General features: G+C 44.8%; 1 protein-coding gene across 1 annotated transcript in view; it reads right to left on the bottom strand.

The window, feature by feature from the left end:
- Nucleotides 1-9197, bottom strand: part of unc79 (UNC-79 domain-containing protein) — an 87049-nt gene extending 77852 nt beyond the window's left edge. The window contains exons 1-6 of the mRNA XM_084582231.1: nt 8946-9197; nt 5490-5535; nt 4104-4224; nt 3466-3626; nt 1922-2092; nt 428-517 (exon numbers count right to left, since the gene is read on the bottom strand). Of these exons, the coding sequence (XP_084438357.1) occupies nt 428-517; nt 1922-2092; nt 3466-3626; nt 4104-4224; nt 5490-5511 (565 nt within the window). The 5' untranslated portion in view covers nt 5512-5535; nt 8946-9197. The remainder of the gene's footprint in view (nt 1-427; nt 518-1921; nt 2093-3465; nt 3627-4103; nt 4225-5489; nt 5536-8945) is intronic.
- Between the last annotated feature and the right edge of the window lie 7597 nt (nt 9198-16794).

Genomic DNA, 16794 nt, shown 5'->3' with positions numbered 1-16794 from the left:
TTAAGATGAGTTTAAAGAGCAAGGGTCCTTTCTTTTATGAAGAACACCTTGCGGCAGGACTAGATATTTAATGCAGTTTACATCCATGTATCATGGTAACCCAAATATTAGCCTGAGCTGTCCCTTCAATTTCAATAATGCAGTGTTTGTCGATTCTCTGGAGTCTAGTAGAAAGGCATAAAAAATTAAAAGTGTTTATCAAGTACTTGAGCAGTCAATTATCTTTAGTGCCATGCATACATTTCCAAACATGAAATCATGGGAGTAACCACTGCGCACATGAAGACTGAAAGCAGGCAAGTCGTACCAGGCCAAGACTGTCTTTAATCGTTTGTACCTAATTTTATTTCTTTATTGTCAGAAAAAGGCCACTTTTCAGTTTTCTTTCTCTCATCATGAGCCTCACAAAATAAATGAGCGTACTCACCCACATTCTCAGTGTACTGGAATACCATCATGATTACCGCAGAGGTGGACATGTTGGCGTAGTTAAGGGCATCTGCATCCACAGGATTAGCTGAAGAAGAACGGAACAGTCCTCAACAGACAACCCTTATCCCAGTCAGACAAGAACGCTCGCAACGCTTCATTAATTACTTGCTTCAAAGCTGCCTGTCTTGCTAATTTTTTCAGCAGAAAAAGAAATTTAAGTAAAATTTTATACAACTCATGTAACTAGCAAAGAGCCGTGGTAATTGTAAAAAAGCAGAAGGAAGCCTCTGTCCTGCAATATAAATTGCTCCACCGAAAAAACAATATCAATACTTTCATGAACTAAAGATATAGAGGTATGTAAAGTATAAGCATTACGGACAGTGTCACAGCAATGGGCCACCTCCCTGTGCTGAAAACATCATTCTGGCTCAGACTAGCCACAGCAGCACACAGTCAAATGTTGCAGTGTGCCCAGTTTCTAATGCTAGCAAAGAAAACTATGGCATGCCTATTCCAACTTCGTGCCCATTATTTGGTTTCTATTGGTTTATAGGGTTTAATGTCTCGAAGCAACTCAGGCTATAAGAGGTGCCATAGTGGAGGGCTCTGGAAATTTACAACCATCTGGGGTTCTTTAATGTGCACTGACATCGTACAGCACACGGGCACCTTGCTATCCGCCCCTATCCGAAAATGGCTGCCGCAGCCGGGATTCGATAACCCATCCTTAAGAACAGCAGTCGAGCACCGTAACCACTTAACCACTGCACATTATTTGGAATTTATTCAAAAGTTGAGAAAGCGTTTGATTCGTTTCCAATATATTTCAACGTGCACTATTTTATATGATCAGCAAATACAATGGGAGATTCGTTCAGCAAATCCAATAGGGAGATATTTGATTCGCTATCTGAAAATTTCAAATGTTTGCACACCTCTATTTGGCAACAATGGACCATTGTCCATGCACTTATCAATCAATGATCAGTCACTCTATTCACCAATCATCGCAACAAATGGAATCAGCTGTTTTGTGTTCAACTCATCAAACAAGCCAGATGAACCAATTTTTTCTGCTAGTTCGATTCTTTTTTCAGGTAACACGAAAGGCTCTAACAGTTAACTACTTCTTATCATGGAAGAACCCAGTGTGCCAGACAGACAATTCCGGCTTGATATATATCCAATTATAGAAACATGAACTATTTGCTTGATAGTTTTGGCAATGCCACACTTACACATTCATTTCCTACATAACCAGTGTTTGCCCCCCCCCCCCCCCCCCCCCCGTCTAGTTGTCTAATATATTAATTTCAGACAATAATATGCGATAAACAACCCCAGTTACCAATCTTGGCTTCATGGAATAGCTTTCATGGACAATTCAACAAACTTAAATTTTATAATTAGCAAAGAAACAAGAAAGTCTACCTTTCTCGCTCCAAGTGAAACATTGAAGGTAGCCTGCACAGCAGAGGTGACTTACTGATGGTGTAAGGTAAGAGATGATTGCAGAGCATGTCGACAATGTCCTTGTGCAGCGATGCCGGAAACAAGGCCATGGAAGAGGCCACAATGTAAGGTAGCGTGTCCATATACTCGTGCTCCAGGAATGGAACCAGGCACGCCAGAGTGTTCAGGATTGTATAACCAAGAGCTGATAGGTTGGGAACAAAGGCAAATAAAGTAATTTGTTGTTGAGCCAGGGACAAGGTTTCAGTGTTCAACCAGCCATGCATTTGGCAATGATTAAGAATGCATCTTTACATCCCCCCTATACAGTGCTTAAAATCTGGCTCCATCGGAGGGTGGTCTCCACTGATTCCAGCACAGGCGGAAAGGGAAATAAAGAGGAAAAGAGAGAAAGCGGCTAGTGGCCTGCTTCGCACATTGTTTTATGCAAATGGGAGAAATTATTTTCCTCTAGCGTGGGCTATAGAAAATATGTTAATGGCTCATATTAAAACTCACTGCCGAATTGCTGAAACATCAGAAAATGCTCTAACAACCAATGACAGGATTAAAATATGACAGCCTTCTTCATATTCATGCAGTCCATGTACCTTCGAGCGTGGGGGGGTCTCAGACCCCTCTTAAATATTGGCGGGAGGAGAGGGGGGGATCTCAGACCCCCCCGAGACCCCCCTGACTTCAAGCCCTGCCCCTATACCGTTCTAGGTATGCAAAGCTGCAGCACATTTTTGTGCTCGGGGGTTATTCCTCATAGCTTGATGAAAAGGCACAATATGATTGCCCATAGTCTTATTCCCGCGCATATCCTGCGCTCATACCTCACACCACATGCAATACATAAAAAATTACAGGTACAGCATTGCAAATCAAATACCACATAACTGACTGCCTTGTCTGTCCTGTCAAGCAGATAACATACTGCATGCTTCTTGGACTTGTGCAGCTGTGATTTCTGCACTCATATCATTGGCCAAGAGGCATGAAAAAAGCAACACCATGCACTGTGCCCTCTCCTGTATATGGGCAGCTAGGTTTGGGTATCTGTTGTGAGATGGTGGGTACTGTTTCTTTTCCCGATCTCATGCCTTCATAGGTCACTCCAAGCTTTTTCCATATTCATGTTTGAACCATTAATTTCTCAGCATCCTCCTTACCTAGGGCTCCTTATGACTAGAACAGCCTTTCTATCCAGCTCATTACCATCACCTGCTCAACTGTCACTGATTTGTCCATGGCACAGCCGCATATAATCCTTACCTATACACTAAAAAAAAAGAAAAAAAAAGTTCATGAAGCCAGCGTATGTTTTCTACTGCCCTCCTCAATCTCACCTGCTTAATGTCATGGCAAGGTGACACTCTCTCAGCTAAACCGCTTTCAATCATGTTTGACCTGTTAGCTAGAGCTAACAGCAGCCCCTACCTCATATTCCACCAGCATGCGAAACACCCCAGTGTGTCAGCATGTCAGGGAACTATGGTACGGAAAACGGCAGGTGTAACCCAGTGCATCTCATTTACTTGCTGTGCAAGTTATGCAGTGGCAGTAGAGACTCACCATGAGCTCCAGATTGAATAACAGGCACAGCATCAACCAACTGCACTATGGCATGGTAGAGCGCCTTGTAGTCTAGGCTTGGAAACAATGTCGTTCGAGCGTGGTCCTTTTCGTGACAGCGGATCATGTCTAATGGAATGCTCGGCACATCTTTGAGGACACTGGAAAATAAGCATTGTTACATGAGGAGGAAGCACCTGCAAACGCAGGTTGCCTTAGCAATTTTTCAACCTTCGAAAACATTTTGTTCCAAATTTAATTCAAAACAAAAATAAAGTACATGCGAGGACGTGCATTTAACTTGTAATTCACTCTGCTTCAATTTACCTAACAGCTTGAGTAAATCAGCCCCAAATTTACAAGCGAGTGTTCTGGAAATTCCCAGAGTAGATGTAGACATTAGGGGTAAAATTCTGTCGGCAAGTGAAGCCCATTTGTTAGCTCACAAACATGCACCGGTAGTTAATGTAAGTTGCAGAACAGCGGTAGGAATTGCACGTAATAAAAAACAACTTCTACAACAGAATATGAGTTGAATATAAGCTCACTTGGCCACATATCCTAGCACACATAACTTCAGTAAGCATCTGATAAAATTTGATACACAATTCATGCGAGGCAGCGCTCAGTGTACCCACCTGAGCAGTGTCTGGGAAAAATACTTCAGAGTGTTAGCAACATCCACCCCTGACGGCAGAGGGGGGAGCCCATGCAAAATTCGTGTGTGATAGTCGTGCAGATTACGAATCTTGGCGGTGACTGCAAGAATATTTTCATAATTAAAACACAGCAATACAAAGTCAAAATAACAAGTCGGGACATAAAAGTAGAAACACCCATAAAAGTGTTTGGAACAAGGGAGCCACGAAAGAGCTGTAAGCATGCAAGACCATGATACTGTGAGGGCATTATGACATTTCAACTTCATCACAGTGCAGTACCAATGTTCCAGCAAAGTATGAAAATAATCTTGTTCTCAGCAGTGCTGCACTATCAGTGACAATAGTTTGGCAGCTTGATGAATTAATATTACGTTCTGCACTACCTAAGTGAATTAGTTAAACTAAACATTATTTTCCTTCGAATGGCACACCAATTCGGCATCAGTTTCAAGCAGTCTCAGGTATAGAGTGTGAATAACCTTTTGTAGTCAGTTCTCATCAAACACAATCTCCGTTATCACATTTATAACATGCTTCTTGCGGGGAGAAACTGACTCGAAAAAATACAGCGAGAATACAGAAGCGAGATGGTACGGATCTAGCAGAAGCCCACTTTCTAGTTCTTCTAAGTTCATGAAGTAGTACATCACCCTAAATTTCTTTAGAGATTCTTTAGAATCTCTTTAGAATTCCCTCTTTGGAATCTCTCTAAAAATTGCCTCAAAAATTCTTTAGAAAATTAGAGATAGAATACATATGTATGTCTAATTGCTACTATGCCTAATGTGGTACCACACTGCAGATAAAAGAATTCCAACTGACAATACAAACTACAATACTTCCATCAATGTGACAATGCAAACTAGAGGACTGCCATCAATGTGAATAAGGGCCATCTATTACATTGTGCACACTGACGTCACAGCAGCTGTCATGATGATGAACTGGGGAATGGTAAGAAGGTGTGTGTTTTTAAGATCCGCTGATCAAAGTAGCTGCTCCTGTGAATCAGGCGCAAGCTAGAGCTGCACCCTTGCGTATGTGCGATGTCAGACTCAAAGAAATGTCGTCAAATTAGGATTTCGTTTTTTTTTTTCTCTCAGTCATACACTCATGACCACAAACATAGACTGCACAAAAAAATGGGTGGTGTGAAACAGCAGGAAAACTTCAGCTATCATAATGCTCAGGATTTTCACCTGATGGGAAAGAAATGAAAAACAAAGGCATGCATGAGTTCTGGCGGAGTAAACAGAGTACATATGCCTCATATCCAACTTCGTATCAATATAAACAAACTCTAGGACAAAGGCGAGCAGCACTGATGATGTGAAGTAGGTCTAAAAGTGCTGTAATACTTACAAGCAGCTGCTCTCGTTCCCATGATGAGCTACACTAATCTCGACTTCTATCAACCAGGTTGACCAGAGGAAAAAAAGAAATGCAATAAAATTTAATGCAAAAAATATATAGGCACATACTATATATGAGATCACATAGTGCACTACGAAATGAGAACAACAGAAGTTGTAAACAGTGAAACAAATGTATCAGCATGAGTCAGTTTATTTAGAGATACCTAGTCGACCTATTAAACGTTCGAGTGATATTGTTCCTGTAAGTTCAGACATATTATGAATATCCACAACTATGCGCGTGACGTTGACTATACTTCATCTCACAAGATGTTTGCAGCACTGCGAGAGGCAAAGGCACCCCGGTCCAATCAGGATCAGGCGCACTACAATAGGCACTTGTGCTCCTACGCGTCTCCCCCCTCCCAAATTGGCGGGATTGACAGTAGGAGCACAATTCTCTATTATAGAGCGCAGGGGCGAGAGGCACTTAGGAGCACAATTGCAAGGGCTCCTCTGCCTTTCACAGTGCAGCAGATACCTTGTGAGACGAAGTATATATGTGTAGTGCAATGCAAAATGCTCAGCCTTAAAACATCATAGTAACATATCTCAGGCATCCCTTCATGCCCCTGCAAAGCCTTCCAGGTATAGCTTATTTTTGTATGTACTGTATACTATGAAATGAACTCTATATGCCTCAAGATGAACTATATCAATGCACTGCAAATGTTATTACATCAGATAGTGGGAATTAACTGCCTGGAAGACATATATACCAACAAATCAATGATTAATCTGAATTGGTGTTTAAATATAGAATTGCGCATAACACATCATCCATGCCATTTCACAACACTGATGCCAGCGTAAGAGCACTTGAATGCAATGTAACACACCCACATTTATCTTTTCACTCATCTAATACCAACATATTGCCGACATCGCTTATATACCCCATAAAAGGTCTCCTCATGTAGGCTAGTGGTAGATTGTTGCGAGCAAAGCTGCCTAAATGAATGTTGGGATTTTTTGTTCATTCTGTTTACTGTGGAACCAAGCAAGTTATTCTGCAGTGCTGTTTAGCTGAAAACAGCAGTAAGCGCCAGAACACTAATATATTAATTTACAAAGCAGCTGTCGATTTGTCTGCACCTGGTCTGCACACCTCTGATTGGCTACCTCCATTATCTACATCCATGCAACAAACATTCGACTGATAATGATGAAAAATATGCCTGTTGTGGGCCCTAGTGAAATCTCAGCTTTTTCCAGCAACCATCAGGAATTAATAAATTTTGATTGTATTTCTACTTCAAACAATTGGTTTTGTTCCAAACATGTTCTGCAAGTGTGTGTAAAAAAAATAAGGCATAGGTTAGTGGGGTCAAACCAATTCAGTTTAAAAATCATTCCCCAAAGTTATCACAAGTGTCCTGAAAATATGACTGAAGAAAAATGAATAGGTGTGAGTGATCTCACTTTAAACAGTTGGCTTTATGCACACATGAGGTTGCCGTAGCGTCACTGATAGGAGATGCACGACTTGATGTTTGTGAGCAGCTCGTGATTACTTCTATATGTATCACATAGTGCATGCAGACCGCATGCATTTTGCATGACAAATTTTGATGACCACACACATCTTCACAGAACGCTGCGTGATACAGCACCAGAGATCAGTTTAAAAGAATGAGGCACTGGACAAATCTATTGGAATTTTTACAAGTGGTATAACTGAAAAACAAAGTAAATGCACACTTCACAACAAAGCTAACAATTAGTCTAATATCTTTGTACAGGACAATATATACAATATTTATCTGAATCTAGGCAGACGGTTTTTTTAAAAAGACAAGACATGGAACTCTTAGGTCTACTTAGATTTCAAAATTTTGTTGTATAATAAACATGACAACAGGGCGGTGTGCAAGGTCCATGTCATCCAAACATTCCCTCCTTATCCTGGATTCTTACTCTGGGCACCTGACCAACGGAGTAAAAGCTATTAGAGCCAAAGTCAGCACCAACATCACAGTAATACCTGTTGGCATGACAGGCCTGCTACAACCTCATGATGTTTTCCTAAACAAGCCTTGGAAACATCGGCTGCACAAGTTCTACGTCGACTGGCTGAGTGAAATATGCAACAGGCCACACAAAGCGTGCATCACCAGAAGTTGTAGCTGTATACCTGGACCACCGCAGCAAGGCTTGATTGTATATTTGTTTCAAAAGTGTAGCATCTCCAATGCACTTGATGGCAAACAAGATTATGACAGTGACAAGGATCGAAGTCAGTAATGACAATGACGAGTGAGCGGGAGAGGTTCGTGCAAATAAATCTCGTTTGGCTCCTGCCGTTAGTGTTCTAAAATGTTTTCTTGGCTGGTTTACACTGAAGGAAGCTTTTTTTTTTTTTCTTTTGGTATGGGGCCTTCAACTAAATACTGGGTGTCACTTTAATATCATGGTCAACCTAGATTTGAGTAAATACAGCAGTGCACCCATCATATCTCCAAGCAACCATCCTAAAAAAGGCTACTTGAAAATAATCTAATACACATATTTTAGACATCTACATGCACTTTCATCCAAATTTTGTTCATTAAAAAAAAAAAAAAAAAAAAAAAAAGAAGAATGGATCATGTTGGTATGACATGATACATGGCATACCGACATTGCTGCAGGTATATATACCAACGGACCATTGTCAATAACTTGATGCAGTGACAAAGGTAATTTGGTATCTACCACGTACGTGACGTCGATAGCTCCAGCCGTCTGGCGCTAGCTGTTTTTAGTGGTTTCCAGAATCACTGTTGATATCTCAAAACGGAACTCACAACTTAATTGGGAAAGTTCTCTCTCTGCTCTTTATGCCACCCGCTCAGCAAATTTCCCTAACATATAGCATGTAAGGTTTACTTTTTTTTTTTTTAATTGCGCTCTTTACCGCTCGACACAGCAATTTAGAGAGGGCTATAAACTAAAATGACAATAGTATCGTAATTCTACATCAGCTTTTCTCTAGATCTAACGCACATGACTTGATGATCTTAAAAATAATTAATGGCGCAGTTGGAACAGCTGGCACTTAACGAACAGCCATCACATACAGCACATTTGTCATTTCTTTTCTCTTCAGTTCAAAATGTTGGCTGATAAATGACTAGAAAAGTTTTTAGATGATTCCCAACACGTCGGCGAATGTTCGCGTCTTGTTGGAGGCATACATCACTGAGTTCGCCATGCTTTCTAGTGCAGACATGTAGGCTAGCGCAGGAGATGGCAAGACATTAATCGCCACACGCAGCAGCCTACACCGCAGAAACGTTCGTGATCAGAAAGTACGTGCTTTCACTTTCCAGCGCTCGGCAATCGGGGAAGAGCACGCAGAGCACTGATGCTACCGCGCGCTCCGGAAGAAAGCGCAGGGATGCGAGCCGGCGCAGCTGCTCACCGTTTTCGTTTGGAGGCGAGAAAGAACGTAAGGTTGGTCGCGCGCGGGGTCCTTCCGTACGTTTCAGCGGATAGGCAGCGACCCCATTGGCGGCATAGCGGCGGCTGAGCCTTCTTGCCTCCCGAGGATCGGAGCTGTCGGATCGTTTCGGGTCCCAGTCGACGCGGTAATCACGCTCGCGCGGGCCACCGGCGCGGCGTTTAGGAATCCGCCCAGGCCCAGGGCAGTGGCGCATTGACGGAGGAGAGGAAGCTTCCGGGCTTCCGGCCTGCGTCCAGCCAGCGCTTATGCGCGTCCCGCCATCTAGGTTTCAAACCCAGCACTCCCGTTTTATTTGCGCGCCGCGAACATTTGAAATCAATATTATGACCAATTGAACTAAAGCTGCGATCAGACGAAAAAGTTACGTTGTACGCCTTCGTGACTCCCTTGGCTTTCGGATGCCTCTGGCGTCGCTCCGCTTCTACTTGTGCAGCACGCGTTTTGGCATCTCATGATAATAAATCACTAGGTAGAGCCACGCGAAGCCAGCGAGAGTGCGGCCAGTGTAGCTTATGCTACAAAAAGCCATTGAGAAAGTGGCGAATAGGGAAAAAAAAAATGTCCCCAAGGCAAAAATCATCATGCGGGGCCTAGGTTCTCTGGGCGCCTGACAGGCTCACAGGCACTTAGAAGGCACTGTGAAAAAGCACGGCGAAAGAGCGCCCCGTCCCAACATACAATCTACAGACTCGGCACGTGGTATTCTTCGGGAAAGGTCCACAAGAGAAGGCGTCACTGTAACACCCCCGCAGACCTTATGTTGACAAATGTTATCCATTACTATACAGGAGGTACGGCCATCCTTATCTGGTCGTTAACAGTGGCCATGTGCACAAAGTCCCGTTCCAAGCATCTGACCAACCGAGACAGGGGTCAGCGCGCCCTTTCTCCCGCAAACAAAGCGAACATGAGACAATGTCTCTATTTCCGAAGTATCATTTTTTGTTGTTGTGAACGCCTCCGCATCTGCTCGATGTTTGGTCACTTCAAACCCGATAAGCGCTCTACACATAGCACACATATTATTGCAACTCGCCACAGGGATGTGCAGTCTGCGTGCAAATAACTCCTATGTGTACAAAAAAAAAAAGCGAAAAAAAAAAACTTGGCAACAGAAATAAAAAAGTCAATGAAAACCATCAAAGATATTAGAAATAATCAGTAAGTTAGTGGCTAAAAACGATTCACCCTTGATAAGCCGGGAACCAGGCAAGACGCATGATTGACGTCGCGGTAGGTTGACATAAGTTTGGGGATATTTTATCCTACTTGGCGAATGGGGACTTTCTTGCCGGAGGCGTTATCTCCAGGGCCATTTTTTTCAGGCGCGTTTGCTCTGGGGAATTTTATTCTGGGGACGCTTTTACCAGAACCCGGTGCGAGATACTGCTTACACGTACGTTCTTTTATTTCACAAGCGTTGTCGCAAAACGCTCCCTTTACCCGGCACCTTCATGTTAATTACGGCGCCCAACTGTGCAGTGTTTTCCCGCGGATATCTAGCATATTTCACACAGTGCCCTATTGAAAATAAACCGTATGATAAATGTATGAGAAATGTGTGACAGCTGATTGATGTGCATGATCTGAACGACATACTGGGCAGAGTCCTGATAAGTCCGCAACTTCTAGTCCACTTAAACCTTATTGACCCTTTTGTATGGATGCAGACCGTGCTAATCGCTTACACCTCTGCCATTATCCACCAGATGGCTGCACCATTCCGTCGCATTGACCGTATAGAATGGAAGGAAGGAACAGCTCAAACGGACTGGTAGGAAGGCGAGACAGCTCAAACGGACGGGACGTGTAGGAAGGCGAGACAGCTCATGTGTCTGTCTCGCCTTCTTAGGAACAGCTCAAACGGACGGGTAGGAAGGCGAGACAGCTCAAACGGACGGGACGTGTAAGAAGGCGAGACAGACACATGAGCTGTCTCGCCTTCCTACACGTCCCATCCGTTTGAGCTGTTCCTTCCTTCCATTCAACATGAACCAACCAGCCCGACAAAGCCCTCTTCTTGACCGTATAGCGCGCGGCAGTTTGAACTGACGACAGCATGCACCGAACACGTTTGTCGACGCCGTGTTCTCAGAAAGTTTCTTGAATGGTCAATGCAGCAGTTTTAGCAGAGAATCGGGAAGTGTGGACGTGAGGTTGATGGTTTCCTTGGATACGCCGCAGAGCTTGCTTCATGTGACATAGCCTGAACAATTTGTTCGGAGGAGTTTCGGACAAACGGTTGGGCATGAAGGGAGGTAGCAATGCAAATTTTGTAAGACCAATAAAACACAGCAGTACGTGCCAATGCATCCGGCAACATGTAGGGAGGCATGCCAGTGCTGGTGGAATGCGGAGGGAACGAGGGTTAAAGTGATTTGACGTCACAACGGGGGTGAAGGAAAGCGCGCAGGTCTTAACAATTCTAGATGGCGCTGGCTAGCTAGGCAAACTGTGGTGTAATAGGCAACCTGCAGTGGCCAGGCGGCGCTAGTGGATCGCAGCGTTCAGCACCGCCAACGGCGGCGCCGAGTAATCTGAGTAGGCCGGCGCGGTCGGGTTGCGTTCGCGTTGTACGGCTAGAAGCATCTCGGCTCTCATTTTCTGCGGTTTTAAGGCAATCGAATGTCTTCAGAGCTACTTCCGAAAACCAATACTGACGAAAGGACACCGCCTGTTCGTGAATGCTCATGTTTAAAACGTGAACGGTGTCGACCTCACTGCGAAGTGCGCGCCGCTCGCGACGGAACACCCGCGCGCACAGCTTTGAATTTCGCGGGAGTAGACGGAATTTTTTTTTAACGAAATTTATTCTTTCAGGGCATTAGTCGGATATGTGATGATGAATTAAGAAATAATTAAATGAATGAAAAATGTTGTAAACGTAGCTTTTCATTTACCTATTGCGTTCACACCTCATACCCAAACATTCAAAGTGCAGAGAGAACCTGAGAAGAGATTGATCGCCGTTTCTTCTTTTTTTGTTCTTGCTGTTTGATTACAGCAGCATAATAATTTCCTCGCGGTTTTGCTTTAAAGTTTAATACCATGACGAACACAATTGTTCGTGGTGCACCTTTCGACAGTGCCGCGGAGGTTACAGGAGGCATGGTGCGGTACCCGCTACGGATGTCGTGGCGATTGCAAGCACTGTGCGGTTGTAGCGTGCGTCATCAACAAAAACTGTGCGTGCCGGGGGTGGGGAGTAGGGGGCCTCCTACACCATTGGAAAAATAAAGCCCTTAACAACAACAATAACTGGCATGCATTTTGTATCTCCGTCCCTCAAGCTTGGGGAAAGCCGGCGGGAAATGCTGGCACTCAACGGCAAAGCTTTCGTAAAGGAGGTCGTTAGGAGTTAGAATTTTTTACTGTTGCTACTAATGATGAAATAGTCTATCGTCTTGGACAAGAGACTCTTGAGTAGCTTGAGCAGTCGGTGAAAGAAATATTTGGCGCGGAACAATAGAACGAAGTTCCATTCTCAGCGTACACAGTATCACGGCCGGGCCTCTACACTCCGCCACTGCGACTTTTTCAGCACCTTAAGAACTAATTTACAGATATAAATATGCTTATTGAAATCTGTAATTGGAAGTTTTGAAGATATTTTGGCTTTGTGGTTCCGAATAGACACCGCATTAGAAATCCGGTTCACAGATCCACGAACATTTTTTTTTTTTTATTATTATTTCGCCTCCGTTGAAATGCGGCTGGAATACGATGCTGTGGTTGCACGGCTTTGTTGCTTTTCTGAACGTATGCCACTCGATCTTGCACAGCATATACCAGTACACTCCAAATTTTACAGCGCGTACGAGTAGTGTGCCCCAACCAGCGTTCGACTCCCCGAGTCAGAAGTTTATACCGTTTCCTCCGCTCACGGGCAATCGTCTTATTTTAGCTTCTTGGCGTCTGTACGCCAATGGCCCCATAACAAAACGAATTTCAGTTACATTACTCTCTCGCAGCCAATATCTCCTTCTCTCATCATTCTCCCCAGGTCCTCCCAGCAAGCGGTACGCTTAGGTCTCCTTCGTGATCGTGGCAGTCTTTCTCGCCGCCCTTGCGCCTATTTTTATTCTTGTTCACATCCGTAGTAGTCGAAGCATCGCACGAGACCACTGAAATCACTAAATGAGTAAATCACACTCACTGGGATAACAAAACGCGAACGCAGACCTCCTTCATGTTTGTAAACAAACAAGGCGATCGAGGTGGCGCTGCTCTCGTCAGCGATTCCACGGTAGGCAAAAAGCACGACCGCGGCCGGTGTACAGTGGCTAGCCGGGGCACTGTGGACGAGCTTGTCAAGGCAGTGTTATTGTGATTTGCAGGCGCCTTCTAGGCAGACGAAGTGACCATGTGCTAGTATTTCGTGAGCCTCAGCGATGAGAACAGAAGCGATACACTGAAAAACTCTACGTACACGGCATGCAGCGTACGGACCCGCACGCCGTACCGATGGGGATTGGGTTCAAGGCGCACAAGAGAAGCGTTGCTGCCAGCCGAGGAAAATGAGCGACGTTGGCATCTATTTTCTGTTTTCTCCCAGAAAATTATGCATGGAACGCATCGAGAATTACAAAGCTTCGGATGCTTACAACTACTTTGAGTCGAGTAAGCTGACGGCGATTTTTCTCGCTCATAAATAGCGCTCGTACCGCGTACGAATAGTCCGCTCGAAGCATTATAACATAATCGGAGGATTCTTCCCACTGTGGTTCCGTGGGTTCCGGTAAAAACGTCCCAGAAACAAATGGCCCCGGATAAAACCTCTCCAAACAGATGCAATGAAACCTACTGCAAAGTCGAGCTTTCCCCTTGCCTGGTGCTTGGCTTATCAGCGATGAATTACGCTCATTGTAATCAACTTTCACTGTTTTTATCTTACATTGTGTTTATTGTTTTAGCGAACATTATGTATATTTTGAACCCCGCCGTTTTATTTTTTTTTTTTTACGTTCTGTAGTTCTGTTTACTAAAAACGTAGACTGAGTTTCCTTGTGTCTAGCCGTCATAATGTATGCTACAGTGCTTTTTTCTACCCGTCCGCTTGAAATTTGCAAAACATGGCACTGATGCCGTGTGTTCGCAAAGAAAAAAAAAAAACGTTATGGCGCCGAAATTTGTGCTGTCGAGGGCAAACACGTCTCTCGAATGTGTAATATTAGCCGGGTGATTTAGACCTATATTAAAGAGCGATATTTCCCAGTTTGGAAACTGGGAACTATGCACTGTATAATACTCGCTGGATGTTATAGTGGTGGGGTTGTGTTTTTTTTTTCGTTTTTTTTTTTTGCAATGCTTTCTCGCCAAGCCTTCTCCAGTTCCTGTAAACCTGTGAAGCACCCAGAGGGCATACTGCCCAAACAATAGTTGCATCTATTCTAAAAAAAAAAATAAATAAAAAAGGCGTCCAATAAGGAGTTCCGGGAAGATTTTCAGCCAATTTCTTCGGTGACATTTCTTCCTAGGGGCCGCTTCCTGATAGGACCTTTCTGGACGATTATTCCGGGGCTATATATTTCAGGGACCTTTTTTTCGGGACTGTATCTTCTGAGGAACTCTTTTCTGGGGCCGTTTTTACCTTCACCCGTGATTCCGTAGTTAGGGCGGCCCAGTTCGGTCTCGGGCACTGTGACCGCGTTTCAATGTAGGATAAACCCCACAACTCGCATTCACAATCAGCCGCTGTGAATACAAATAAAAGCGCTCGGCATAAATACAAAATGCAGCTCCAATCCAAATCAGTAGCTGTCAACGTGAAGTGGCAATCTTCATCAGGAAGTAGATTAAAATAATTTGGAGTGAACGCGGCAAAGTTTAGCCATGCAATATGGTACATCACGGATCGAGGAGTGCTACACAGATCACTTGCGTAGCAGCTCACTGCGCTTACATACACAGCGAAAAAACGGGCTTGAGGAACAGTTTACAAAGGTAAAACATCTACGCATGCTCCAACAAAGAAACGCGCAGGTACATATGTTACCTGCGCACCCGCGCCCGCACCAGCACTAAAACAGTACCAAGATCCCATCACGCGTCGTAAAAAGGCCAAACTCGAGATATTCGCGACCTTTGATCCGATAGACCGCTCTGGCGTAAAGGTGAATAAGTTTCAGCTTAGCCGTGACGAAGTATTTGCCACATATTCGATGAGCAGGCGTCGGTATCCAGCCTTGGCGCTTCACCGCGGCGGCCCACCACTGTTTACGGCGACCATTGTCGGCAAGAAACCTATGCAAGCTTACTAAACTTCCTCTTGTTTGTCTTTCAACACATGTCATAGCGACGCGATTAGTCGGCATGGTGCTCTGCATTCCTCGGCAGCAGCAAGCCATCGCACAATCACGGTAGGCAAAGCGACTGAAGCGTGTTTTTGCCTACCACGCAAAGTCACTAACGATGACAGCGCCACCGCATTTTCGTGACGTAGCCGGAGTGAATGAGGTCTCGTCAGCTCCTGCGCCGCCTCAGTATTAGCTCCCGTCGGCCGCCAGGTGGCGCCACATGTCTCAGCTACCCCACTCCCAACTCAACCTGGGAGGGTGTGGCATCATCCCTTCCGTGCTCCTCTTTACCCAATCCTATTTCCTTTTGCGTGTTAGTTCTCTTTCTTTCTTCTTTCCTCCTTTCACTTTTGGCCTATGCACCAATTCTGGTGCCAACCCGTTTCATAGGGTATGACCAAGCATCATCGCCATCTACAACAACGAGCCTTAAGGCAACGGCCTGAGTCTAGTATAATACTGTTGCGTACAAGAACCACACAGAAGACTGTGGCTGGTATCCACAAGATATATGGACTCGTCCCGCTCTACCAGGTGAGAGCGGGGTAGTGCACTATAGCTGCTGGCGTTCGGTCCTGTAGCCGCAGCAACCTCTGGATGGATGGATGGATGGAATATAGGAGCGTCCCCTTTGAAACGGGGTGGTAGCAGTAGCTATCATGCTCATTTTTCTCCCTATATCTTAATTATTGATTTAGAATGGTTAACTAAACCATCATTCTATTTATTAAATTTTGTTCCTACATTACTAACATTATGTCACTTCTCTGCTTTTAAGCCACCAATCTTCCAGTCTGGCTCGCGCTCGGCCAGCGCACACTGGAGGTCGTCATCAGCACCAATGTTGGTCAGCACTCCCCACGACGCATACAGACGCGCTACAACCAATAAAGCAGCAACAGCTGTTTCGCTAAAATAGAAGCTTGGGCGTGTTTGTAACCCATTGCGAAAAGGTTGGTTGGTTGGTTTGTGGGGTTTAACGTCCCAAAGCGACTTAGGCTATGAGAGACGCCGTAGTGGAGGACTCCGGAAATTTGGACCACCTGGGGTTCTTTAACGTGCACTGACATCGCACAGCACACGGGCGCCTTGCTTTTCGCCTCCATCGAAAAGCGGCCGCCGAGGCCGGGATTCGGTCCCGCGTCCTTGGGAACAGTAGTCGAGCGCCGTAACCACTGCGCCATCCCAGAGCGCGAAACAATACATGTGTGTGCGTGTGTGTGTGTGTGTGTGTGTGTGTGTGTGTGTGTGTGTGTGTGTGTGTGTGTGTGTGTGTGTGTGTGTGTGTGTGTGTGTGTGTGTGTGTGTGTGTGTGTGTGTGTGTGTGTGTGTGTGTGTGTGTGTGTGTGTGTGTGTGTGTGTGTGTGTGTGTGTGTGTGTGTGTGTGTGTGTGTGTGTGTGTGTGTGTGTGTGTGTGTGTGTGTGTGTGTGTGTGTGTGTGTGTGTGTGTGTGTGTGTGTGTGTGTGTGTGTGTGTGTGTGTGTGTGTGTACGAAGAAGGCACCACTGCAG

Source organism: Amblyomma maculatum, chromosome 10 (genome assembly GCF_055883805.1).
Source record: "Amblyomma maculatum isolate TAMU_Amacu chromosome 10, ASM5588380v1, whole genome shotgun sequence".
Taxonomy (NCBI): Eukaryota; Metazoa; Arthropoda; class Arachnida; order Ixodida; family Ixodidae; genus Amblyomma; species Amblyomma maculatum.
Note: the sequence above shows the minus strand (reverse complement) of the source record. Positions and strands in the feature narration are given on the sequence as shown.